The 22,762-nt window shown below is 39.9% G+C and overlaps 2 protein-coding genes across 4 annotated transcripts in view; both read left to right on the top strand.

The window, feature by feature from the left end:
• The first annotated feature begins 1,390 nt into the window (after positions 1-1,390).
• LOC113605690 (zinc finger protein 84-like) lies at positions 1,391-12,037 on the top strand. 2 transcript variants are annotated; one of them, XM_027079214.1, is made up of 5 exons: positions 1,391-2,744; positions 4,234-4,417; positions 8,569-8,695; positions 8,981-9,073; positions 9,784-12,037. In XM_027079214.1, exons 2-5 carry the CDS (start codon positions 4,403-4,405, stop codon positions 11,427-11,429), a joined length of 1,881 nt encoding a protein of 626 aa, XP_026935015.1. In that variant the 5' UTR covers positions 1,391-2,744; positions 4,234-4,402; the 3' UTR covers positions 11,430-12,037. The 2 variants fall into 2 exon arrangements, with proteins under 2 accessions (XP_026935015.1, XP_026935014.1); XM_027079213.1 differs by lacking the exons at positions 1,391-2,744; positions 4,234-4,417 and having other exon boundaries at positions 7,483-8,695.
• A 7,031-nt stretch (positions 12,038-19,068) lies between these two features.
• The window catches only part of LOC113605691 (zinc finger protein 577-like), a 47,376-nt gene continuing 43,682 nt past the window's right edge, over positions 19,069-22,762 (top strand). For both annotated transcript variants that reach the window (XM_027079216.1, XM_027079215.1), the window contains exon 1: positions 19,069-19,190. The gene's annotated coding sequence lies outside the window, so the exon portion shown is untranslated. The remainder of the gene's footprint in view (positions 19,191-22,762) is intronic.

The following is a 22,762-nucleotide window of genomic DNA, read 5'->3' as shown; positions in this document are numbered from 1 at the left end:
GACAGAAAGTAAATTAGTGGTTGCTTAGACATGGGGAGAATGGAAGTTGAATTGATAGTTATAAATATCCACAATATGATTAAGAAAAAGATAACCAACCTAAAACAGAAAAAAATAATACCAGTAAATAAACAATTAATAAAATAAAATAATATTTTTAGTCGCCCTTAGGTTGGGCAAAATTAAAAGGTTGATGAGGTGGTTAGAAAATAGGCACTCTGATAGAATTAGCCCTTTTCCCCATATATAAAATGAGGGTAATATTTATGTCCACCATCAATGGCTTTCAGAATATTAAGCAAGATAATGCAATTATTATGCATGAACATGTCCCCTATTCAAAAAAAATGTATATACACTTAATAAAAACTAGCTATTACTTTTCAGTTGGAGTTCTTGGAAGAAGCTGGATAGCAGCCAGTAAAGTGTATTCACTAACAAAACATGTTTGGACAACAATCTGGAAAAATCTATCCAATTAAAAATTGTCCTTCTCTTTGACTCAACAATTCCAATTCTATTAATTTCTTCATGAGAAAAATTATATGAAAACATTTGAATTGACAGAAAGCCTGCACAGAAATTTCTACCAACAATTTCTGGTCTTCCACCAGAAATTTCACCACCTTCCACCTCAGTCAGAAACATAACCCCTCCCTCACTATTAGCTCCACCCTCTCTACAGCCCTCTCACCTTTCACTCTGGAGGTGTCACCAAACTTCCACCACCAATTTTGGCTGAAGAAGATCTTTTCCTTCAACTAAATTTGTTTACTCTGTGCCCACAGTGAGGCATGCTACCTTCCTCTACCACCTTGGCTTCTCCAGACCCTAAACCTTTCTTCAGAAGCATTCCTGCAAGTCGCTCAACCTGCTCCCAACTCCCTAAAGGAAGACTCCTTTTCCCTTACGGATTTGAGCACCTTTTTCAGCATGGCTGCGCCCGCTCTGATGTTATGTAGCTTCGTAAGGTACCAGTTGCAAAGCGGAGGCAGACATATTTGGGCTTGGGGCACCTTACCGGGAAGAGACCTGAATCCGGTGGAGATGGGCTAGAGCATGCGTATTACCCTTTGCGACTCTAGCGATTGACATAACGCAGGCAAGTTTTGTGGGGCAGGAAAAGTGGTTGTACGGCTGGTTTTCCAAGATGGCGGGTCCCACATAAATCAGCTAACAGGGCGCCGCCATACTCTGTCATAGTGTCTTTGTCTAAAAGAGGCGAAAGTTAAACGGCCTCTTGGCCGGTGGAAGGACGCCCCGGAGTGATGGTTGGCAGCCTGCAGATCCGGGTGCTACAGAGGATAAACTTGACCTGCGAGGTGGAACAGCCGGGTTTGTGAATCTGAAGAAAGTAATGGACTGACCCAGCTGGCGCGTGAATCTGAAGAAAGTAATGGACTGACCCAGCTGGCGCGCGAAGGATCTCTTAAGGGGTCTCAGTTTCGCGTTCTGGGAGCAGAATCAGGTTGAGCTTTGCGGAGGTAGGGGAGGGATACGGGGAGTCTGTGGGAGGAGCAAGACCTTGTAGGGCAGGGGATGCATTCTGTTATTGAGGGAGTAGGATGGTAGGAAATGGGGCAGCCCTGGGGATGCTCAGGGTATTGGAGTAGCATGCAGAAAGATTGGGATGGCTTGGGGTTAGCATGTATAGGAGAGGTCAGTGACTGGGCGGTCTTGGAGGCAAATCAGTGTTTGGCATGATTTAGGGTGTGGGCTAGTGATTAGGATGCATTTAGGGGACAAGTCTGTGATTGGGGCATCTTTCGGGGAAAGGTTGATTGGGGGTGAATGACTGGTCAGTGATCGGGTATCCCTTGAAGGAAGTCAGGATTGGGGTGTCTTTGAGGGTGTGTCAGAGCCTGAAAAGGTCTTCTGGGGGAAGATCAGTTCTTAGGACAGCCTTAGAGGGATGTCAGCGATTGGAGCATCCCAGGAGGGTCAGTGACTGGGGAATCCTTGGTACATAAGTCAGTGATTGGGACGTCTTTGGGAAGGTTCACTAATGGGAGTGTCCATGAAGGGAGGTCAGTGATTGAGACATACTTGGTTGGCAGTTCAACGTGTTTGATGTCCTTTGCTTAGTGAGTGTTGTGATGTACTTAGGGGAGGGGGTCGGTGATTGGGGTATCCTTCCCCAAATCACCCCAAGGCCAGTGAATGGGGTGGCCTTGTGGGGAGGTTAGTGCTTGGGGCAGCTTTGTTTCTTGTCTTTGAGGGTCTCCAGTGGTCACTGAGAGTCATGGGGATCTGGGTGTTTGGGTCTGGATAGGCTAATGATAATCTGTTAGAAGTCATGAACTGTGAAGTAGCCATGTGGCCCATATTTTGGGTATGATGTAGTTAGGCATTGTTACCTGAGAGATTTATGGGAGTTGGAGCTTGAGCAGTCTCTGCATTTTAGACGGCTTTGGGGGTTTTAAAGCCCATTGACTTCTCATAGACTACATTAGTGCCTTCTTCAAAACCTGCTTTCCAACATCCTCTGTCCCCTAAATCAAGCGTCTCCAACCCCCGGGGCCGCACAGCAGGAGATGAGCGGCGGGCAAGCAAGCGAAGCTTCATCGGCCGCTCCCCATCGCTCACATTACCGCCTGAACCACACCCCCCTTCCGTGGAAAAATTGTCTTCCAGGAAACCGGTCCCTCGTGCCAAAAAGGTTGGGGACCGCTGCTCTAAATCACCTCCTCCTCTCACTGTCTCCACGGTGCTTTGTAATGACCAAGATCTAAATAAAATCTAAGGTAAAATGCTTTTACGAAAGATGTGGTATCTGGCCCTCTAGTTTTCAAATTTACCGCATATGTCTCTGGGATCCTCCCTTTTTGGACCTTCTGATGCATGAGAGGACATTCCCACATCCAAAATCTTGATAGCCAGAAATACACGTTGTTAAAATTTTGATATGTTTCCTTTTCCAAACTTTTCTGTTACTCATTTTATTACAAAGATGTGATAACACTGCATAAATGGCTTATAACTTGTCTTTTTAAAGAAACTTAACCTTCAAAAAAGAAAGTTAACCTTATACGATAAAATTGTTCCAGATTACTGACTTTTGGTACAAAGTCTTATTGATAGCTGCACAGCATTCTATAATGTGGATCTCGTTGCAATACTGACTGAAGTTATATTAAATCTTTGCAATAATTTGGATAGACATGACTTTAAAATATTCATATAGATCTGGACATTGCTCGTTAAGTTTATTCCTAGATCTTATCTATATTTGCTGCCGTTACAAATAGCTTCTCTTTCCCTTTAACTTTTTTTTTTTTTTTTTAATATTTATTTATTTACTTGGCTGTGCCAGGTCTTAGCTGCGGCGTGCGGGATCTTCATTTTGGCATGCGGGATCTTTTTAAGTTGCGGCATGCAGGCTCTTAGTTGCAGCATGCAGGATCTAGTTCCCTCACCAGAGATTGAACCCGGTCCCCCTGCATTGGGAGCGCGGAGTCTTAACCGCTGGATCACCAGGTTTCTTGAACTTTGAATTACTTTTATTTTATAGGTATAAAAGTAGATGATTAAAAAAATTTTTTTTTCATTTCCTTACTGAACTCTTATTATTACTAATGTGTTTAAAGTGATTCTTGCAGGTTTTCCAGGTAAGCAGTCAGCTGCAGTTAAGTTTAACTCCAAGAAAAGAATAGGGACTTTGGATTTCGGCAGACCTAGGTTTTTCTCCATATTCTGCCACTTACTATGTGAACTTGGGCATTTCTCAACCTGTGATTCTTTTCCCATTTGTTTAAAAAAAATCTCAGTACTAACTACTCATATAGTTAGAGTACCTAGCACATAGTAAGTACCCAAGACACGTTTTAGCAAGCAGTATTCCAGTATATATATACAATTTCTCTGGATTTTAGGCTTTTAAATTTTTCTTCTTTTTTTAAATTTCTTTATATAATGGTCCTTCTCTAAATGTAGATCTAGTTTTGAATAATTTTAGCACAATTACATAATTTAATGAAGATAGCTTTGTTGTTGATGTTTCTTTATTATAAAATAGTTGTTTGTTGTAAAATAAACCATCAAGTAATACATGTTACTTTTTTTCTTTATCACATTAACCAACCACCTGAAGAAAACATAATTAAATTTTAGATTTTTATATGTGTGTATATCTAAAATACATACACACATACAAACAAGGACGCACACAACTCAGAAAAATATTATGCTCCCAGTTATAGTTTATTACAGCAGTGAATTTCTGTAATCCCCCAGGTCTTGGCTTCCTGGGATGAAGTAGTTCCAATGAAGGAAGGAACTGAAGGTACCAAGATCAACATTACATCCTTTGCCAGAGACTCTGTACTGGAGCTTCAGGGAAGAAACCAAAATCAACAATAGAGCAGGTATTAGAGTTGCTGGTTGTTCCTAAGGGCTCCAGAAAATGTCCAAGTCCCAGGTGAGTTGGGTTTTTTTGTATATTTATTTTCCATTTGGCTTTCTAGTGGATTTTAGGAGGTTAAATACATATATTTAAAATACATGTTTATTCAATATTTACGAAGACTACACTATACCAGATCAGCATGAAAAGATAAGTGTCAGAATTCAGGAAAAAGGACTGAGACAAAAGATCAACTTCACAGTAAGGACACAATGAGAATATGTAAGTCGTATGTTTATACAAATTGTTTAAAGTTAACACACAGATTATAGCCTGTGAGCTCTAAATATTTAATAAAATTAAGCACAAACTTGTCTCTAGTATCCCCTGTTCCAGTTATCTATTGCTGCCTAACAAGCCACCCCAAAGTCTATTGGTAAACGTTTATTTTGATCATCCTCATGGATTCAGTGGGTCAGAAAGTGAGACAGGACCCTATGGTGATGGCTTTATGTTTTTGGGTTACAAAGACCATCCTCAGGTTCAGTGATTTACAAGAAGAACTCAACAGTACTCAGCAATGCAGTTATAATCACAGTTATGGATTATTACAACAAAAGGATACAGATTAAAATCAGCAAAAGAGGAAGATGCACAAGGCCAGGTCCAGGAGACACCAGGCAGAAGCTTCCAGTTGTTCCCTCTCAGATGGAGTCATGTGGACATTGTTTTATTTTCCCAGCAATGATTTGTAACAACACATATTGGGTATTGCTAATTAGTGTCTAGGCTTTTTATATGAGGTTGATTACATAGGCAATGGCTGACCTTAGTGTCCAGCCCTTTCAGAAGTCAAGTTGCTACAGTGTGGCCCAAGGCCTCCACCATAAATCACATTGATAGCAATAGACTATTTGGTGTGGCCCAATGCTCCTGTGTAAACAAAGATATTTCAAGGGCTTAGAGGTTACTTCCCATAAACTGGCAAGAGCCAGACCTTTCTTTGGCATGTGCAGGATATGGACAATACAGACTTTCTGTGCTAATCCTTTACTGTACAGCTTGTCTTACACACCATGGTGTCTGGAACTTCAGCTGGGAAGACTCAAATAGTTGGAGACTGGAATCATCTGGAGGCTTCTTCATTCCCATGTCTGTTTTCCAGGATCACTTGACTCAAAAGCTAGGCTTAGCTGAGGTTTTTGACCAGAGCACTTATGCATGGCCTCTCCATGTAGCTTGGACTTCTCACAGTATGATGCTGTATCCTGCGAGAAACAGACTGAAGCTACACTGCCTTTTCTGCCTTACCCTTGGAAGTTAGCATTTTCATTTTGTTACACTCTACTGGTTAAGAGCAAGTCACTAAGACCAGCTAGATTCAAGGGGAAGGGAATAGGGTCCACCTCTTGATGGGGAGTGGAAGAAGGTTTGCAGAAGGTTTTTTGGAATGGGAGATAAACTATTGTGGTCTTCTTTGGGAAATATAATTTACCACATGGTCATAATGAAAAAATTGTTGGTGATTTTTTTGCTTTAAGGAGAAATCTCTTCTAGGAAAGTGAAATAGTTCATGTCCCTTAAGTAGGAAGAAATTTCTTTGATGGGTTATTATTTTGATAATATGGTGCTCAGTGCCTTCAGTGCAAGCCACTGATAAAGTGGTAAGTTTCGTTTGGTTATTTCTCAGCAGTCCTCAGATAAGCCAGTGGTGTCCTGCCAAAGCCAAAATCAGAGTGATCAGAGTGCTTCAGGGTTTCAAAACAGAGTAGCCCAAATCCATGGCCTCCTGGTGGCCTGGGGTGAAACCTAGATTATCAAGAAGAATGGATGGATTCTGTGACTATCAAATGGTGTTCCACTAACAGTCCTCAAAATTCAGTTTTTTATTTAAATCAGTGGTTCCCATCTGGGGATAATTTTGTCCCCCCAGGGCACATTTGAGAATATCTGGAGACATTTTTGATTGTCATGACTGCGGAGGGATATTAATGGGATCTAGTAGATAGAGGCCAGGGACACTGCTAAACATCCTACAATGCACAAATCCTCCAAAAAAAAAAAAAGTCTCCATAACAGAGAATTATCCAACCCCTAAATGTCAATACTGCCAAGGTTAAGAAATCCCAGTCTATATTAATTAACAAACAGTTCCAAGTTACCTTTACTAGCAAAGTCTTAGAATATTCCCATCATGATCTCTTCACACCCAAAAATGTAGTGTAAACTCTCAGTTCATAGTTAATACTTAACCTCTTTCTTTTAAAAATATCCAATATTAGTGAAGCTTAAAATATTCTCAGTGTCAAAGTTTCAAATAGTCTAGAAGTTTGTAGAGCTAAACCCTTATGTCTTCCATCAGTCCTTTTTCTCTACCACCAACATAAATAATCCAAAAACGTTTATGTGTATTATTCTGACTACCCATGTCACTAGTTACATATGTAAATGTGAATTCATATGAATTTGAGTTGAGGTCCCTGGCTCACCCTCAAGCTCAATGATTCTCTAGAAGAACTCACTGGACTCAAGAAAGCAGTTATACTCACAGTTATGGATTATTAAAGTGAAAAGATGCAAATTAAAATCAGCAAAGGCAAAAGATACACAGAGGCAGGAGCTTCCAGGTTTGGAATTTTTAAAAAACGATACAAATGAACTTACTTACAAAACAGAAAGACTCACAGACATAGAAAACAAATTTAGTGTTACCAAAGGGGAAAAGGCGGGGGGCAGGGATAAATTAGGAGTTTGGGGTTAAAATATACACACTACTATATAGAAAATAGATAACCAACAAGGACCTACTGTATACCACAGAGAACTATATTCAATATCTTGTAATAACCTATAATGGAAAAGAATCTAAAAAAGAATATATATATGTATATATGTACACACATACATATATATATTTTTTGTTTTGTTTTGTTTTGTTTTGTTTTTTGCTGTACACGGGCCTCTCACTGTTGTGGCCTCTCCCGTTGTGGAGCACAGGCTCTGGACGTGCAGGCTCAGCGGCCATGGCTTACGGGCCCAGCTGCTCCGCGGCATGTGGGATCTTCCCGGACCGGGACACGAACCCATATCCCCTGCATCGGCAGGCGGACTCTCAACCACTGCGCCACCAGGGAAGCCCTACATATATATTTTTAACTGACTTACTTTGCTGTACACCTGAAACTGACACAACACTGTAAATCAACTATATATCAAAACACAAAAAACAAAGAACACTGATATAGTGTAGCCCAAGACCTCAGGAATATAAAAACATTCATCAGGCTGGATATTTCAGGGGTTCAAAGTTATCTCCCAGGAGCAAATCAAGGACAGGTCTTTCTTTGGAATGTACAGGGTTTGGGCAACCCAGGTCTGCTTTACTACAGAGTACCTAAATATACACATTGTCATAATTAATGTTAGAGTTTATATACTTTCTTTTAACATATATACACTTAACCACTTATTTGGAAGTCTCTCCATTATCAGTGTATAACTAACAAATAATAATAAGTGAAAATGTTTTGAGTACACCACCTGCTCTAAATTCAGTCATTTAATTTCACAACTGAGGAGGAAACGTATTTTCAGTGTTTTGAATGCTCATGGTTTCACTGTGCTATCATTCATATTACTTCTTTCTGGAATGCCATGCCACCTCTTCCCTCTGCAATTCACCATAAAACATAGACTTGATCTCATAAGAATTAGTTCCAGATTCACCTCTGTGAAGTTTACCCTTTACAATTTTTCTCCTCCCCATTGATGCCCACAGGGTATATATTTATATATACTTACTTGACATGTATAAATCTATTGTTCTCTTGTGCACTTACATCTCTCTCTTTGCAAGCTAGTGTGTTCCTTCAGGGTAGAAGTGAGACTTATTTACAAAGGAATGCTTGATATATTGTCTGACATATAGGTGCATACACACAGGTTGTGTGGGTTCCTAGATTAAAGGACTTAAGCATGTTCTCTATTCTACTCCTTTTTTTGTGAATGGATGAACATGTGAGTCAGTGAATGATTGGATGGAAGCACAAAGATAGGATATTTTAAGTAAAAAAAATTGGTTTTCCTACAAAGTATAATGCAAAACTAGTTACATAGAAAGAAGTCAAATAGCTTACCATGGGAAAAGTAATAAGAATTTCCTATTTATCTTCCTAGTATGAACCAATGATGATCCCTTTAGGATGAATAGGAATGTTCTATTACAGGGCTCACTATCATTCAAGGATGTGGCTGTGGTTTTCACCTGGGAGGAGTGGCAGCTACTGGACCGTGTTCAGAAAAACCTGTATCAAGATGTGATGTTGGAAAATTATATCAACTTGGTATCAGTGGGTAAGAAGAGCGTTCCCTGGGTAATATAGGCAATGGATTGCCTTTTCTTTCTCAGGGATGAAAGGGGTGGAGGCTTACAACTGCCTTACTTTTTTAGAATTGAGTTTCATACATCATAGATTTCAGTACCCTGTGGCCTCTAACAGTATTTTTCTCTCACTTCCAAAGCAAAAGTCCTTTACTTGGCTGAGGTGCAATTTGTTCAGCCCTTTAAATGTAACCTTTTCTAGTTTACAGAGGGCTTGTATTTGGGTCCATGGGTCCTCTGTAATTCCCCTTGAGTAGGGTATCAAGTTACCAAAACAGATGCATTCTACCGGTTGGAACAAGAAACACCATGGATAATAGAGGAAGAAAGCCAGAGTCAGATTCACCCAGGTGAGTGAAAAAATAGCTCTGTGGGATAAAAGGAAGTTAAAATCCTAGTTGGCCAGAAAGAGGGATGTACCTCTGAAATGTCTGGAGAAATATTGAAATTTTTAAGCTTTGAATGTGACTCAGAACAGCTGGCGTGAGCTCCCATATACATTAATATTGACTCCACTTTTTTTTTTTTTTTTTTTTTTGGCTGCACTGTGCAGCTTACGGGATCTTGGTTCCCTGACCAGAGATCAAACCCAGGCCCTCGGCAGTGAAAACGCCATGACTCCATTTTCTAATCTCTCTGTATTAGGTCTCTTTTGCCTGGTTTTAAAAAGCACATTTCCTTATTTTAGATATTTTGATCAGATCCCTCTCTAGTCCATCTTGGAACTTGCTCTCCTAAATAATCTTTCTCCTTGTTATCCTCAGTTTACCTGCCTTCTCCTTGTCTCTACCTCCCTAATCCATGGTTATAGCTCTCTTTTCTTATACACTCAAGCATTCATAAATTCTCCCTTCTTCCCATTCTGTGTATCTCTCATGCCTCTTGTAGTTTATTCCTTCTTTGTTTTTTCTTTTTCATTTTCTTTATCTCCTTTCACTTATAAATGTCACAGACTTTAGGTATATACCCACAGTCTCCTTTCCTCTTCTCTCTTTGGCCTTTGCTGAGATTCTACTCCTTCTATTACATGGTCATTATGGATTCATTGGTCTGTTTCTAGAAGACACATGGCAAGTTGATAATCATAGAGACTGGCACAAAGGAAGCCATGGCAACCTGGAAACTATGGAGAGTTACCACAAAGATAATGCATTTGGAAAAATATCTTCTCTGAGCTTAAACCTTGATATCTCCTTAGCACAAAGATCTCATACACTTGACATACTTGGGAAACATCTGAAACCTAATCTAGAGTGTATTACTCAGAATAAAAGCTATGCAAGAAATGAAGTTGAATTTATTCAATATGGCAAATTATTTCTTTACACTAAGCATGAGAAAATTCATACTGGACAAAAATACAATGAATATAATCAACATATGAAAGTTTTCAGCCATAAGTCACAGCTTATTAAATACTGGAAAACTCAAACAGCAAAGAAACACTATAACTGCAGTGACTGTGGGAAAGCCTTTTCTCAGAAGTCGGACCTCATTAAGCATCAAAGAACACACACAGGAGAGAAATCCTTTGGATGCAGTAGATGTCAGAAAGCCTTCAGGCGGAAGTCCCATCTCATTTTACACCAGAGAACCCATACAGGAGAGAAACCCTATGAGTGCAACAAATGCGGGAAAGCCTTTACTGATAAGTCATGCCTTAATAAACATCAGAGAACTCACACAAGAGAGAAATGGTTTGAGTGTCATGTATGTCAGAAAGGCTTCAGCGATAAGTCACAACTCACTTTACATCAAAGAACTCACACAGAAGAGAAACCCTACAGATGTGAAGAATGTCAGAAAAGCTTCAGCAATAAGTCACAGCTCATTATTCATCAGCGATCTCACACAGGAGAGAAACCTTACGGTTGCAGTGAGTGTGGGAAAACATTTCCCCTTAAGTTTAGCCTCATTTTACATCAAAAAACACATACAGGGGAAAAACCTTATGGATGCAGTGAATGTGGGAAAGCCTTCATCCAGAGATCTGAGCTCATTAGACATCAGAGAACTCACACAGGAGAGAAACCATATAATTGCAGTGACTGTGGAAAAGGCTTTAGTGTAAAGTCACTCCTCAATACTCACTTGAGAACTCACACAGGAGAGAAGCCCTACGGATGCAGTGAATGTGGAAAAACATTCTCCATCAAATTTAGTCTCATCCTACACCAAAGAACTCATACAGGTGAGAAACCCTATGAATGCAGTCAGTGTCAGAAAGCTTTCACCCAAAAGTCACATCTCACTATTCATCAGAGGTCTCACACCGGAGAGAAACCTTATGAGTGCAGTGAATGCCACAAAGCTTTCAGCCGGAAGTCATATCTCCTTATTCATCAGAGAATTCACTCAGGAGAGAAACTTTATGAATGCCATGAATGTGGGAAAGCTTTCTGTCACAAGTTTAGCCTCATCATTCATAAGAGAATCCATACAGGAGAGAAACCCTATGGATGCAGTGAATGTGGGAAAACTTTCCCTATCAAGTTTAGCCTCGTTTTACATCAGAAAACACATACAGGAGAAAAACTTCACGAATGCAGCGAATGTCAGAAATCTTTTGCCCAGAGGTCACATCTTATTATACATCAAAGAACTCACACGGGTGAGAAACCTTATGGATGCAGTGAGTGTTGGAAAACTTTCTCCCACAAGTTCAGCCTCATTTTACATCAGAAAACTCATAGAGAGAAATTGTGAAGAAATATCCAAACGATATCCAGAAGTTGTCATTGAAAGGAAATAGCTCCTTACACTCCAGAGTTTACATAGGAGTGAAACCTTAAGACTGCAGCAGATGTGGACCTGTTTTCTTTTCAGAATCACAACTTATTACTTATCAGAGAACGGTACTGCATAGAATGCCAGACAGGAGGAAATACCTTTCCCGATGAATGTCAATTGAATGTAGCCCAGAGAGAATAAATAGGAACTTCTGCATATGTTTTAATCGTGGGGATGTTGTTGCTATGAAATTCAGCTACATTGGTATCAGAGAATTGACATTCAGGGGGAAAGTCTATGCTTTAAAGAATCTTGGAATCATGCTTTCATGGGTATCATTTTATGAGGGAATTAATTTTCTGTAACTGTGACATAATAAACAGCACTATAGAAAGTATTAAATATGTAAATAAATACAGTAGTCAGAAAACAAAGCAAAAGTTATATCAGAACCATGTGAGAATATGTGTTTTGTACCTATTTTTATTATAAAATGATTGTTTGTATTTGGGAATTGCGTGTGTTAGCCTAACAGTTGTGACTTCCTAGTCCATGTGCTTAAATGTCATAAAACTTTACCATAGAATATCTGCACTGAGTCTTTGTATCATTACAATGCTACATAAATTGTAACTGAACTACATGGTTCATTATTTTAGTAAAAACTCTTAAGGGCTTCCCTGGTGGTGCAGTGGTTAAGAATCCACCTGCCAATGCAAGGGACATGGGTTCAAGCCCTGGGCCGGGAAGATCCCACATGCCGTGGAGCAACTAAGCCTGTGCGCCACAACTCCTGAGCCTGAGCTCTAGAGCCCACAAGCCAGAACTACTGAGCCCATGTGCCACAACTACTGAAGCCTGCACACCTAGAGCCCGTGCTCCGCAACAAGAGAACCACTGTAATGAGAAGCCTGCGCACCTCAACGGCCCCTGCTCGCCCCAACTAGAGAAAGCCTGCATGCAGCAACAAAGCCCCAACTCAGCCAAAAAAAAAAATCTTAACACTGAATATCTCATCTCCTCTACCATGCCCCACTGTATGCTGGTATTAGTAAGTGGGCCTGGAAATTTTTGAGTCTCTCTTGAGTGAAACTTTCTTTCATCGATTCTAAGATGCAAAATTTTTCCCACGTATTCATAACTCTGAAGTTAAAATACAACATACAGTTGATGGCTTGACATATTTATTTATTGGAAGTTAACAACATTTTTAATTTTACTGCTGCTTTTTCTATTATAAACTACATCAAGGTGTGAATGGGGCTGAGGCCGCAACATTAATTTTTTTTTTTTTTACAATTACATTATTTTATTTAGGTTTCTTTAAGGAATTTTTGTATATTTTACACATCTTAAATTTTATAGCATATATATAGGAACATATTTATAGAAATATATAGAAATAGAAAATACTTAACCTGGAGGGACAATTCTGAAACACCAGATCCTAAATGATACAAGGCCATTTGTGGACAAAAGTCTCACCTGCTATTTTTCTGGTTACCAATTCTGATGTGTTGCAGAGTGGGAGGAGGTTTCCCTATGCCACTAAGAAATTCTTAGACCCTGGCTGTCCTACAATTCAAATCAATTCTGACCTATCTACCCAGAGATAGCATAAGATTCCATAGGTTAAGGGTTCAGTCTTATATGGCTGTCTTCCTCTCCACTTCAGAGGATAGCAAGTCCAGATTGTCCCCTGTGCTCCTCACCAACAGGCTACAAATTGGAGGTTCCGATGACTCCCTCCACAGATTCAATAATTTGCTAGAGAGGCTCACAGAACCCACAGAAACATTTTACTTACTGGATTACTGGTCTATTATAAAAGGGTATAACTCAGGAACAGCCAGATACAAGAGAGGCATAGGACAAAGTATGGGGAAAGGGTGCAGAGCTTCCATGCTCTGCCTAAAATGTGACTCTTCCTGAACCTCCACATGATCACCAAACCAGAAGCTCTCCAAATCCCATTCATTTGGAGGCTTTGTTACATAGGCATGATTGATTAAATCATTGGCCATTGGCTATTTTTTTTTTACAGTGTGATATCAACATGTTTATCTGAAAAATAAATAAGTGTACATATAATATATAAATTCATACAATCTGAGTAACTACTGCAGAATATTTTTGTCATTGTAGTTGAACCATCAGAAGATACTGCTATGAAAAACTTTAACTCCAAACCATATTTTTGACAGTGTAATTATCCACAGTTTTGTACATTTTAGAGTTCACTATGTTTGATGGCAACTAAGCTGAAAAAATATGCTAATTTTTCCTTCTTATCACCATCATGTGCAAATTACACATATTCTTGATGAACGCAAGTGTTACTAAATTCTGCATGTAAATGATATTTAAGTTTTGATGGTTTCACTGATTCTTTTGCCAGTATACCTCCACAAATTACATACCGCATACCCAGAACCCACAAAATTCAAAATTTCTAGAATCCAATAAAGATTACCAAGCCTACAAAAAACAGGAAACTATGATCTAAACTGAGGAGAAAAATCTATCAGAGTTGACACAAATGTTAGCATTAGTAGACAAGGACATTAAAAGAGTTATAACTGTAATCCATAAATTTTAAAAGTTAAGTAGAAACATAGAAGATATTTTTAAAAACCCAAACTGAATTTCTTTTTTTTTCTCCACAACTCACACACACACACACACTGTATTTTATTTTTACAAGAGATAAATAAACTGACACCAAGCATTGTAAATGGATGACCACAACAAAAGCAACAATGATTGCAATTACCAAACACGTAACACACTCATACTATGTCATAATATTGACATTCAGTCCAGTAATCCTCCACTGTAACAGCCCCTCTACTTTGCAGTGAAAATTGATTTGTATATTTTTTCCCTCTGAGTTTTTGTGGGATTTTTTTTTTATTCAAACAGAAAGTCACGAAAATTATAATCACCTTCATCAGTTCACTCAGTCCCATGTAATTAATTATTTTTCATCTTGATCTTTTGTTAGCATTTTTATGAATTCATCGGTTTTCCATTAGAGTTCTGAAAATGCTTATTCATTCAGTTCAGCAGTATAGTCAGTTACCAGAAACCTGTACTTGTCAGAGTCTTTTCCATGAATTCCTTGAAGATGAAACCCCTTTATAGGAACATTTTTGTGAAAGCATCAGAGTACACCCAGAACTGTTTGTAAATGACAAAAGACTTAAAAATGACCATGGTTAAAGATTTGATGAAGGACTTCCCTGGTGGCGCAGTGGTTAAGAGTCCACCTGACGATGCAGGGGATGCGGGTTCCTGCCCCAGTCCAGGAAGATCCCACATGCCGCGGAGTGGCTGGGCCCGTGAGCCATGGCCACTGAGCCTGCGCGTCCTCCACAATGGGAGAGGCCACAACAGTGAGAGGCCCGCGTACCACAAAAAAAAAAAAAAAAAAAAAAGATTTGATGAAAGTTCATGATCATGCAACTGACAAGGAAATTTAGTTATTTCTGAGATATACATTTTAAAGTAATAACTAGAATTGTGACTTATAACATTATACCAGAACATATAAGATTTTTAGAAATTTCATGTAATGTCTGAAACATTTATATTAACATATTTCCACACAAATAACCCAAAGAAAGTTTAGTGTTAGTTGTTTTTCTTTTTTGTTTGTTTGTTATTTTATACTGCAGATTCTTATTAGTCATCAATTTTATACACATCAGTACATACATGGGCTTGACATATTTAAATGGAGAACTTGAACTTGGTACATAAAATAGTAGTGTATCATACAACCGAAGTTATCTTAGATTGGATGAAATACAGCAGAAGTCAACATCTTTATAATTTTCTTTCTTCTAAACCAACCACATATTTAGGGTTTGAAGATGATGACTGTTCACAGGTTTTATACCCCATTTGAGTTCTAAACAGTTTGAGCGAAAGTCCCCGGTATCAGAAGATAAAATTAAATATTAGCTTGAGTCCTGGTATTGCTTGATTGGATAATGTGTTTTGTTCCTATGGTCAAATAAAATGGTCTCCTATTTCCCCCATATTGCACAAGATGTACTTCCTTTTGAAAGAGCATAAGCCAAACTTTAGATATGTTTTTATTAATCCCTTTCTAGAATGTAACTGCAAAGTCTCAAATTCTTTTCTGAAATGGGGATTAAACTCAAGTTACAATGAGCTTGACTTTAACTTTACAAGATTTGGTTTCCTTTTCAAGCATAACATTTTACTTTAAAATAAAACACAGACATCAACAACAGTAAGAGCAAGCTGCAGACTGGAAGCATATATCGCAACACTTAACTGAAAAAGACGAAAACTTAGACTGTAAAAAGAGCTCTTATGAATCTGGGGATGCAGAAGAATTAGGATCACTAAGACAAAGTCTCAACATCCAGTTTGACAAGGGTTAAGTTGTAATCCACTGCAGTTGCTGATCAACAGTGCACTCTGAGAGGAATTTAAATAGAAAACAGAATGAGGCACTCTGGGCTTAGAATGTACATGAATAGGCAAGCCCCATAGGTAGTTAGATGAATATCTCAGGAAGAATTTTAATGACACTGGATTCTCACATCTTCCCATACAGAGATAAGCCCTAAAAAGATTAACTTGAGACATGTTTTTCTTTATGATTAGCAATAAATCTTTTACCAAGATGTATGCCTGACTGCATGTAGTTCCTAGCCAAAACTCATATATAGAAGGGCTTCTCCCCTACCTCTTCAGAGCGATTTCCTCAGAGCTAATGTCACCACAAAACTGGGTTCATCTCTTGGTGACTGCCGAGCCAACAGGCACAACCAAGCCAAAGATGGGGAGAAGGAAGGATTTATTACTTGTAGTAAGTAAGAAGAACACCATGGATATTTTCCAAAGCAGTGTCTCCCCGGAACAGCAAAACTGGGGAAGTTCTAAGCTAAGGGTACATGCATATTCAAGAAGGGGCTTGAGCAGAGGAGAATTCAGCATAAAACTGGGGCAAAAGTTGACAGTGTCCAAACTTTAGTTGACTGAAGTCAGAAGAGTCAAGATCATCATTCTCTCCTCTACCTAAGTGAGGGCCTTAGTTCCTGTGCAACTCAAAGATACATTATTATGTATATCCCTTGAGGAGGAACTAGAACTCTGCTTTATCACTGCACTATTGTTTGACTGCCTTTCCTCTGTTCCAGCATTCCTTTGTTCCCTTAAGATCATTGATTATTGAGACCTGTTCAAGGGCAAGAATTATGGCTAGGCTTAGATGACAAAATGGCTTAGGCCAAAATGGGTCCTCTCATGTCAAGAAAGCCATTCCTGGTTCTCTGTCTCCAAGGACCCCCTAACCTATATGCTATACGAACTGAGTGGCTGCCTCCCAGGCTATGATCCTCAGTAAGAACCTGAATAAAACTTACAACTCACAACTCTTATGTTGTGTGTCTTTAAGTCAACAAATCAATAAGAAAATGACAACAGAGTAAAAATCAATAGGCAAATATCCATGGAAGAGGTGATTCTGAATAGCCAATTAACAGGAAAAGACACTAAACTTCACTTTTAACTGGAAGCAGGCCAATTTGTGGAGGGTCAGTTCTCAGATTTTATTTCTTTCAACTTAAAAAAAAAATTATAGCAAGTCTTACCTGATAGGATAGTTTTAATAGCTTTGGGGGACATATCTGTAAAGTTACCGTTGACCGACTTATATGTCTTAAAAGTTTGTAAGGAATACTTGATTTGTCTCTGCCTTAGTGAAACAGGAAGGAAGGGGGCAGGGCACAGCCATTGAAAGAATGACATAGCCATTGACGATATGATATAAACTGGTTAGAACTTGCTAGGCCCAAGATTTGACTTCCCATAGACCTTGAACCTCATTATACACTCACTGTAATACATTAACATGCTAAATGACACACCCACCAGTGCCATGACAGTTCCAAGCCTGAACAAGAAGGACCAAAAAGTGGGTGGTGGCCCAATTCCTGAAAATTCCTGCCCTTTCCCCCAAACAGCTGCAATAATCCTCCCACTTGTTAGCCTATGAAGTTACTCGGGCAGCTCTCACCTTCTGCCTATGGAATGTGTACTTCTCCGTATAAGCTAGCTTTCACTTTATTATTGCTCGCTCTTGAATTCTTTCCTGCAAGAAGCCAAGGAGTCTCTTGAGACCTGGGATGTGACCATTCTCTTGCTCCCCCCCTTCTCCGGCAACAATAGCTCACTGCTGCTATAGCTGGAAGGAGCTTGGACTAAGATGCAGAGATAGCGTAAGGGGTAAACAGAGAGAAGGGGCTGGACATAAAAAAGTGACAAAGCAGAACACAGATGCTCCAGAATCGTCTCCCAATAATCTCAGATACAAGCAGAGGTGCTAAGACCTTGATGACATAGTCCCAGAAAGAATGGTTGTGTGTAATTTTGAAACCTAGCAGAACTCTGTGGGTCCTCCCGGGTATAAAAGCCTTTCTGTGTCCCCCCTTTCTTGTTCGTAGGAAAAAGTCTTCAGCCTCCTAGACATTCCATGAGTTCCAAAGGGCACATTCAAATAGCTTCTAATTAGGGAAGTAAGGAACGCAGTAACAAAGGAAAAACAGTCAAGAAACAATAGTGCCGCGGTAAAGCAGGGTTCTGGTTCCTCCTCAAGGGATACACATAACAATATACCTTTGAGTTCTGTAGCAACTAAGGCCCCCACCCAAGCAGAGGATGGTAACTTCAGGCTGAGCAAGATTCCTGGACACCGCCCTATTACCTCACCACCAATCAGAAGAAAGTCACATATCCTGCAGCCCTCACCCCAAATTTTACCTTTAAAAACTCTTCCCCCCAAACCATCAGGGAGCTCGGGTTTTTTAAGCACGAGCCACGTATTCTCCGTTCTTGGCCCTGCAATAAACCTCTCTCTGCTCCAAAGTCCAACATTTGGGTTTGCTTAGCACACGAATTTGTGTTCAACAGCAATTTCTTCAAAAAATATTGGCACTGCATTGCTGATGCTCTGACAGCATCACAGTAGCTTTTGTATCCACTTAATTCATAGACCACAATTTCAAATTTCAACACTTGGTGTTTTCCGAACTGGCCTGAAACAAAAGACAACCTCGACAATGAATTCACACTTTGACCCGCACTCACCTGCTAAGTCTAACCTCACAAGCTGAGATGCAGGGACTTGTCATGGGCCCTTCTATTACCCAAGCTTGGCGGGCCATCCTCCTGTTCACTTTGGGGGGAGAGGGGGAGTGTTCTCCGCTGTACGGACACCTGAAATTCCTCTGACATGGCCGCGCTCATTGGGCGTTTCTTTCTTGACCGCTGAAGTGGACGGCGCCCGCGCCATGTTTGCCTTGTATAAGCTCGAGCCTTTGAAACTATGTAGCTTGTGCAGTGTTGTTCGCAACTCTTCCAGCCTCGCCACACAGGGGATGAAGTATCAGGTGAGGGAACAGTTCAGGGGCCTTTTACTGGTCTCGAGCCATACGGATTAGTGGCGCAGAAACAGCTATCTCTGTTCTGAATGATAAATACTCAAAGATGGCTGCCCCCAGGGAGGCGAGGCGCAGAGGGCGCAGACACATTACCCTCTAAGAAGCAGCCGGAAGTCCAATTGTCCGTGCTGCGTAGAAAAGTTTCAGTCCCTCATCGGCCGCCGTAGTCCGGTGCCGAAGCTGGCTTTAGAGAACCCGAAATGAGAGGATTCACAAGTGTAGCCGCTAGGAGATCGGAGTGGGATCAAGAGGAAATCAGGTCAGTGTGTGACTCTCTCCGTGGGATAGGTTAAGGGGTGAGAGAGGATCTGTGGGCGTCCGTGTAGGTAGGAGCCGCAGAGTCCGCGGGGAGAGCTGGTGGTCTGGCACCATGGGTCTGAAGTTGGGATGCCTTTGCTGTCGGGCATGGGGGAGCTCTCGTGGTCGTGCATTAAAGGTCCATAGAAATCAAGGACTCAGAGTCCTGAGGTCAGAGTTTGGGGTCTTTGCAGTTCACTTTGTTAGTAGGGCTCAGTCATTGGGAACGGGAGGGGGGTTGGTATTTGTCAATGTAGGTGGTGTTTGAATTAATTTGGCGCTCAGTGACGGAGTAGCCAGGGGTGAGATAGACCAGATGAACGCTACAATTCTCTTCAGTCCTTGAAGCCCACTTTCCTCTCCAAGGACTGCTTTGGAAGTCTCCTTAGGGTGCTACATCACCTTCTCCTTTCGTCCCCACGGATACGAAATTTAGGGAGATCAAGCATTAAGCAAATCTAAAGTGGTAAACTTTCTAAGATGAGGTTTCTTTCCTCCTTACTGAGAGTTTACTTGAATATTTCTTTTCAGATTCTTTTTTTTTTTTTTTTTTTTTGCGGTACGCGGGCCCATCACTGCTGTGACCTCTCCCGTTGCGGAGCACAGGCCCAGTGGCCATGGCTCACGGGCCCAGCCGCTCCGCGGCATGTGGGATCTTCCCGGACCGGGGCACGAACCCGTGTCCCCTGCATCGGCAGGTGGACCCTCAACCACTGCGCCACCAGGGAAGCCCTTCAGATTCTTTTTGACACCAGTAAAATAACCCTTCTGGTCCGTCAAATTCTGTTTCCCAACTTTTATTCAAATGTTAGTATATTTCAATTTTTGTCTTGTTATTTTCTCTTAATTTTCATAATTCAGATAAACTATGGAAACAGGTGTAATTTGCCTCTTTTTAAAAAGTTAATTTCATATTTTAAACATTTCCATAATACAAATTCTCTTAGTTATTACTTTTAGGATTACATTAGGATTTGGTATTTACCCGAGGGTTTGTTTCCCTGACCCACATCTCCTTCTTGGTTTTTTGCCTTTGTTGCAATTGAAATTAGGGTCTTTTTTTTTTTCTTCTAATTTTTATCTCCTTTCAATTTCTTTAACATAGTAAAACAATTTAAAAATATATTATTAAATACTTTCTTTTTTGGTTACTACACTGAAATTTTATGATTACTAATAGCTTTTTCCAACTCAACAGTTCATTATGAAATTAAGAACTTAACATTTTATTATGAAAAATTCCAAACATAGCAAAGTTGAATGAATTTTACAGTGCACATGTACTATACCCACCACTTAGATTGTACCATTAACATTTTACTATATTTGCTCTGTCAGTTATCTATCCATCCCTCCATTCATTAATTCATCTTGTTTTTCTTTTTTTTTTTTTGATTACTTTTATTTATTTATTTTTCTGGCCTCGCCGGGCGGCATGCGGGATCTTAGTTCCCGGACCAGGGATGGAACCTGTGCCCCCTTCAGTGGAAGCTCGAAGTCTTCCCCACTGGACCACCAGGGAAGTCCCTCTTTCTTTTTTAAAAAAAATTTTGGTACATTTCAAAGTAAACTGCAGACATCAGTATACTTTCCCCTAAATACTTAAGCGTTTCTATCAACTACAGTTCTTCCAATAGCTTAAGTAATTCCTTTATATTTTCCAAGTGAATGATGATCTGAGCATTTCCAAATAATATTGTCCCAGTGACAAATGTATGGATTTGTGAATGAAATGAATCTGGCTTTTAAAAATCTGGATTCTTGCTCTTACTGATGACTTGGGTGAATAACTGTGATAGTGTGATTTTCAATAAGAAATATTTCGTCTTGGTCCCGTTTCTGGCACAGAGCTCCTAAAACCTTTGGACTTTTCAAAGTTTTGAGAGTGATTTTGGTGTCTCTTGTTATGTTAATGGAGTGACTTTTGGAATGCACCTAAGGATGGGGCTAGTTGTCTGTACTGCCAACCATGTGATTAGAGGGTCAGAACTTTCAGTCCCACTCCCTGACTTCTTGGGAGGAGAAACGGCTGGAGATTGAATCAACCACCAATGGCCAGCCAGTTACTCAATCATGCCTATATAATGAAGCCTCTTTAAAAACCTAAAAGGAAGGGATTCAGAGAGCTTCCGGTTGGTGAACTCGTGGGGGTACTGGGAGAGTGGCTTTCCTGGAGAGGGCATGGAAACTCCATACCCTTTCCTCATGCCTTCCCCACTGCATCTCTTCCATCCTGTTGTTCCTGAGTTATATTCTTTTATAATAAACCAGTAATCTAGTATGTAAAATATTTGAGTTTTGAGCCACTCTAGAAAATTAATTGAACCTGAGGAGAAGATCTTGGGAACCTGTGATTTATAGCCAGTTGGTCAGAAGTACAGGTAATAATCTGGACTTGAGAATGGCATCTTATGTGATGGTGGGTGGGTGAAGGGGGGGTGGGAAGGCAGTCTTGTGTGACTGAACCCTTAACCTGTGGGATCTGATGCTGTCTCTGGGCAGATAGTGTCAGAACTGAACTGAAGTAGGATGCCCAGCTGGTGTCAGGAGAATTGCTTCGTTGTATGGGGGGGACCCCCTTCCCTCCACCACAATTTGGAATCAGGTCCAGAACACTTATTTAGTTACTGAACCTGAGTCTTGTTCTTCATTTGTGCAAATAAAAGTTTAGTCCCTCTCTCAAGTTTGCTGAGAATTAAGGGAATTAAAATATATAAAATTGTGACGGTTAGTGGCACATACATGGTAGAAATAAACAGCTGCTATTTTTCTGTGTTTGTACTTTCATACTTTGTAAAATTTATCACTCATGTCATTTACTCATTTTTTTGTAATGAAAACTTAAAAGATGATAAACTTACAGTAATAATTAGGCAACAATAATTTTATATTCTATTACACATATTTTACATACTTGTGAAAAGATAATTAAGAAAATAAAATGACCTATCTAATAATATCTAGGTATAATCACATTAACTTTTTGGTATCGGTATTTTTTGGTATGTCTGTATAAATATATGCACACAAAAATATCACCTGCCATTCCAGTAAACAAGGAATGTTGCCCGCCATCAGCCACTGCATCAGCACGCCCCCACCCCAACCATGGTGCACCCAGAGGGGAATTCAGGATGGGGAAAAACAGGATACTGGCCCTAGATTGTTAAGATGCATATCTAAGGAATAATTTCAACGAGCCCAGACTCTTGCATCTTCCCATACATAGAAAACCACTAAAATCATTAACTTGAGATACGGTTTTTTTGTGATTAGCAGTTATCTTTTCACATTCAGCTACATATTTCTTTTTCAGCAAAAACTTATGTATATGTCCTGGGTCCTCCTTACCTTACCTCAGCAGTTCCTCAGCTACTGAGAGGTTGCCTCCCAGGCTGTAGTCCCCGTAAGGTCTTTGAATAACACATAACTCTCAACTTTTAGGTTGTGCGTTTTTCTTCAGACATGTTTTACACATTTTGTATTATGGCAGAAAAACATTTATGCTACATATAACTTTGAGTTACATATTTT

The sequence above is a fragment of the Aethalodelphis obliquidens genome, unplaced genomic scaffold (assembly GCF_003676395.1).
Source record: "Aethalodelphis obliquidens isolate GAN/ISIS:26980383/991018 unplaced genomic scaffold, ASM367639v1 scaffold43, whole genome shotgun sequence".
In the NCBI taxonomy this organism is placed as follows: domain Eukaryota; kingdom Metazoa; phylum Chordata; class Mammalia; order Artiodactyla; family Delphinidae; genus Aethalodelphis; species Aethalodelphis obliquidens.
Note: the sequence above shows the minus strand (reverse complement) of the source record. Positions and strands in the feature narration are given on the sequence as shown.

Coding starts and splice junctions, on each gene's coding strand:
- LOC113605690 (XM_027079213.1), top strand. CDS start 8,545: ATGAATAGGAATGTTCTATTACAGGGCTCACTATCATTCAAGGATGTG. Junction 8,696..8,980: donor TATCAACTTGGTATCAGTGG/GTAAGAAGAGCG, acceptor CCCCTTGAGTAG/GGTATCAAGTTACCAAAACA. Junction 9,074..9,783: donor CCAGAGTCAGATTCACCCAG/GTGAGTGAAAAA, acceptor GTCTGTTTCTAG/AAGACACATGGCAAGTTGAT.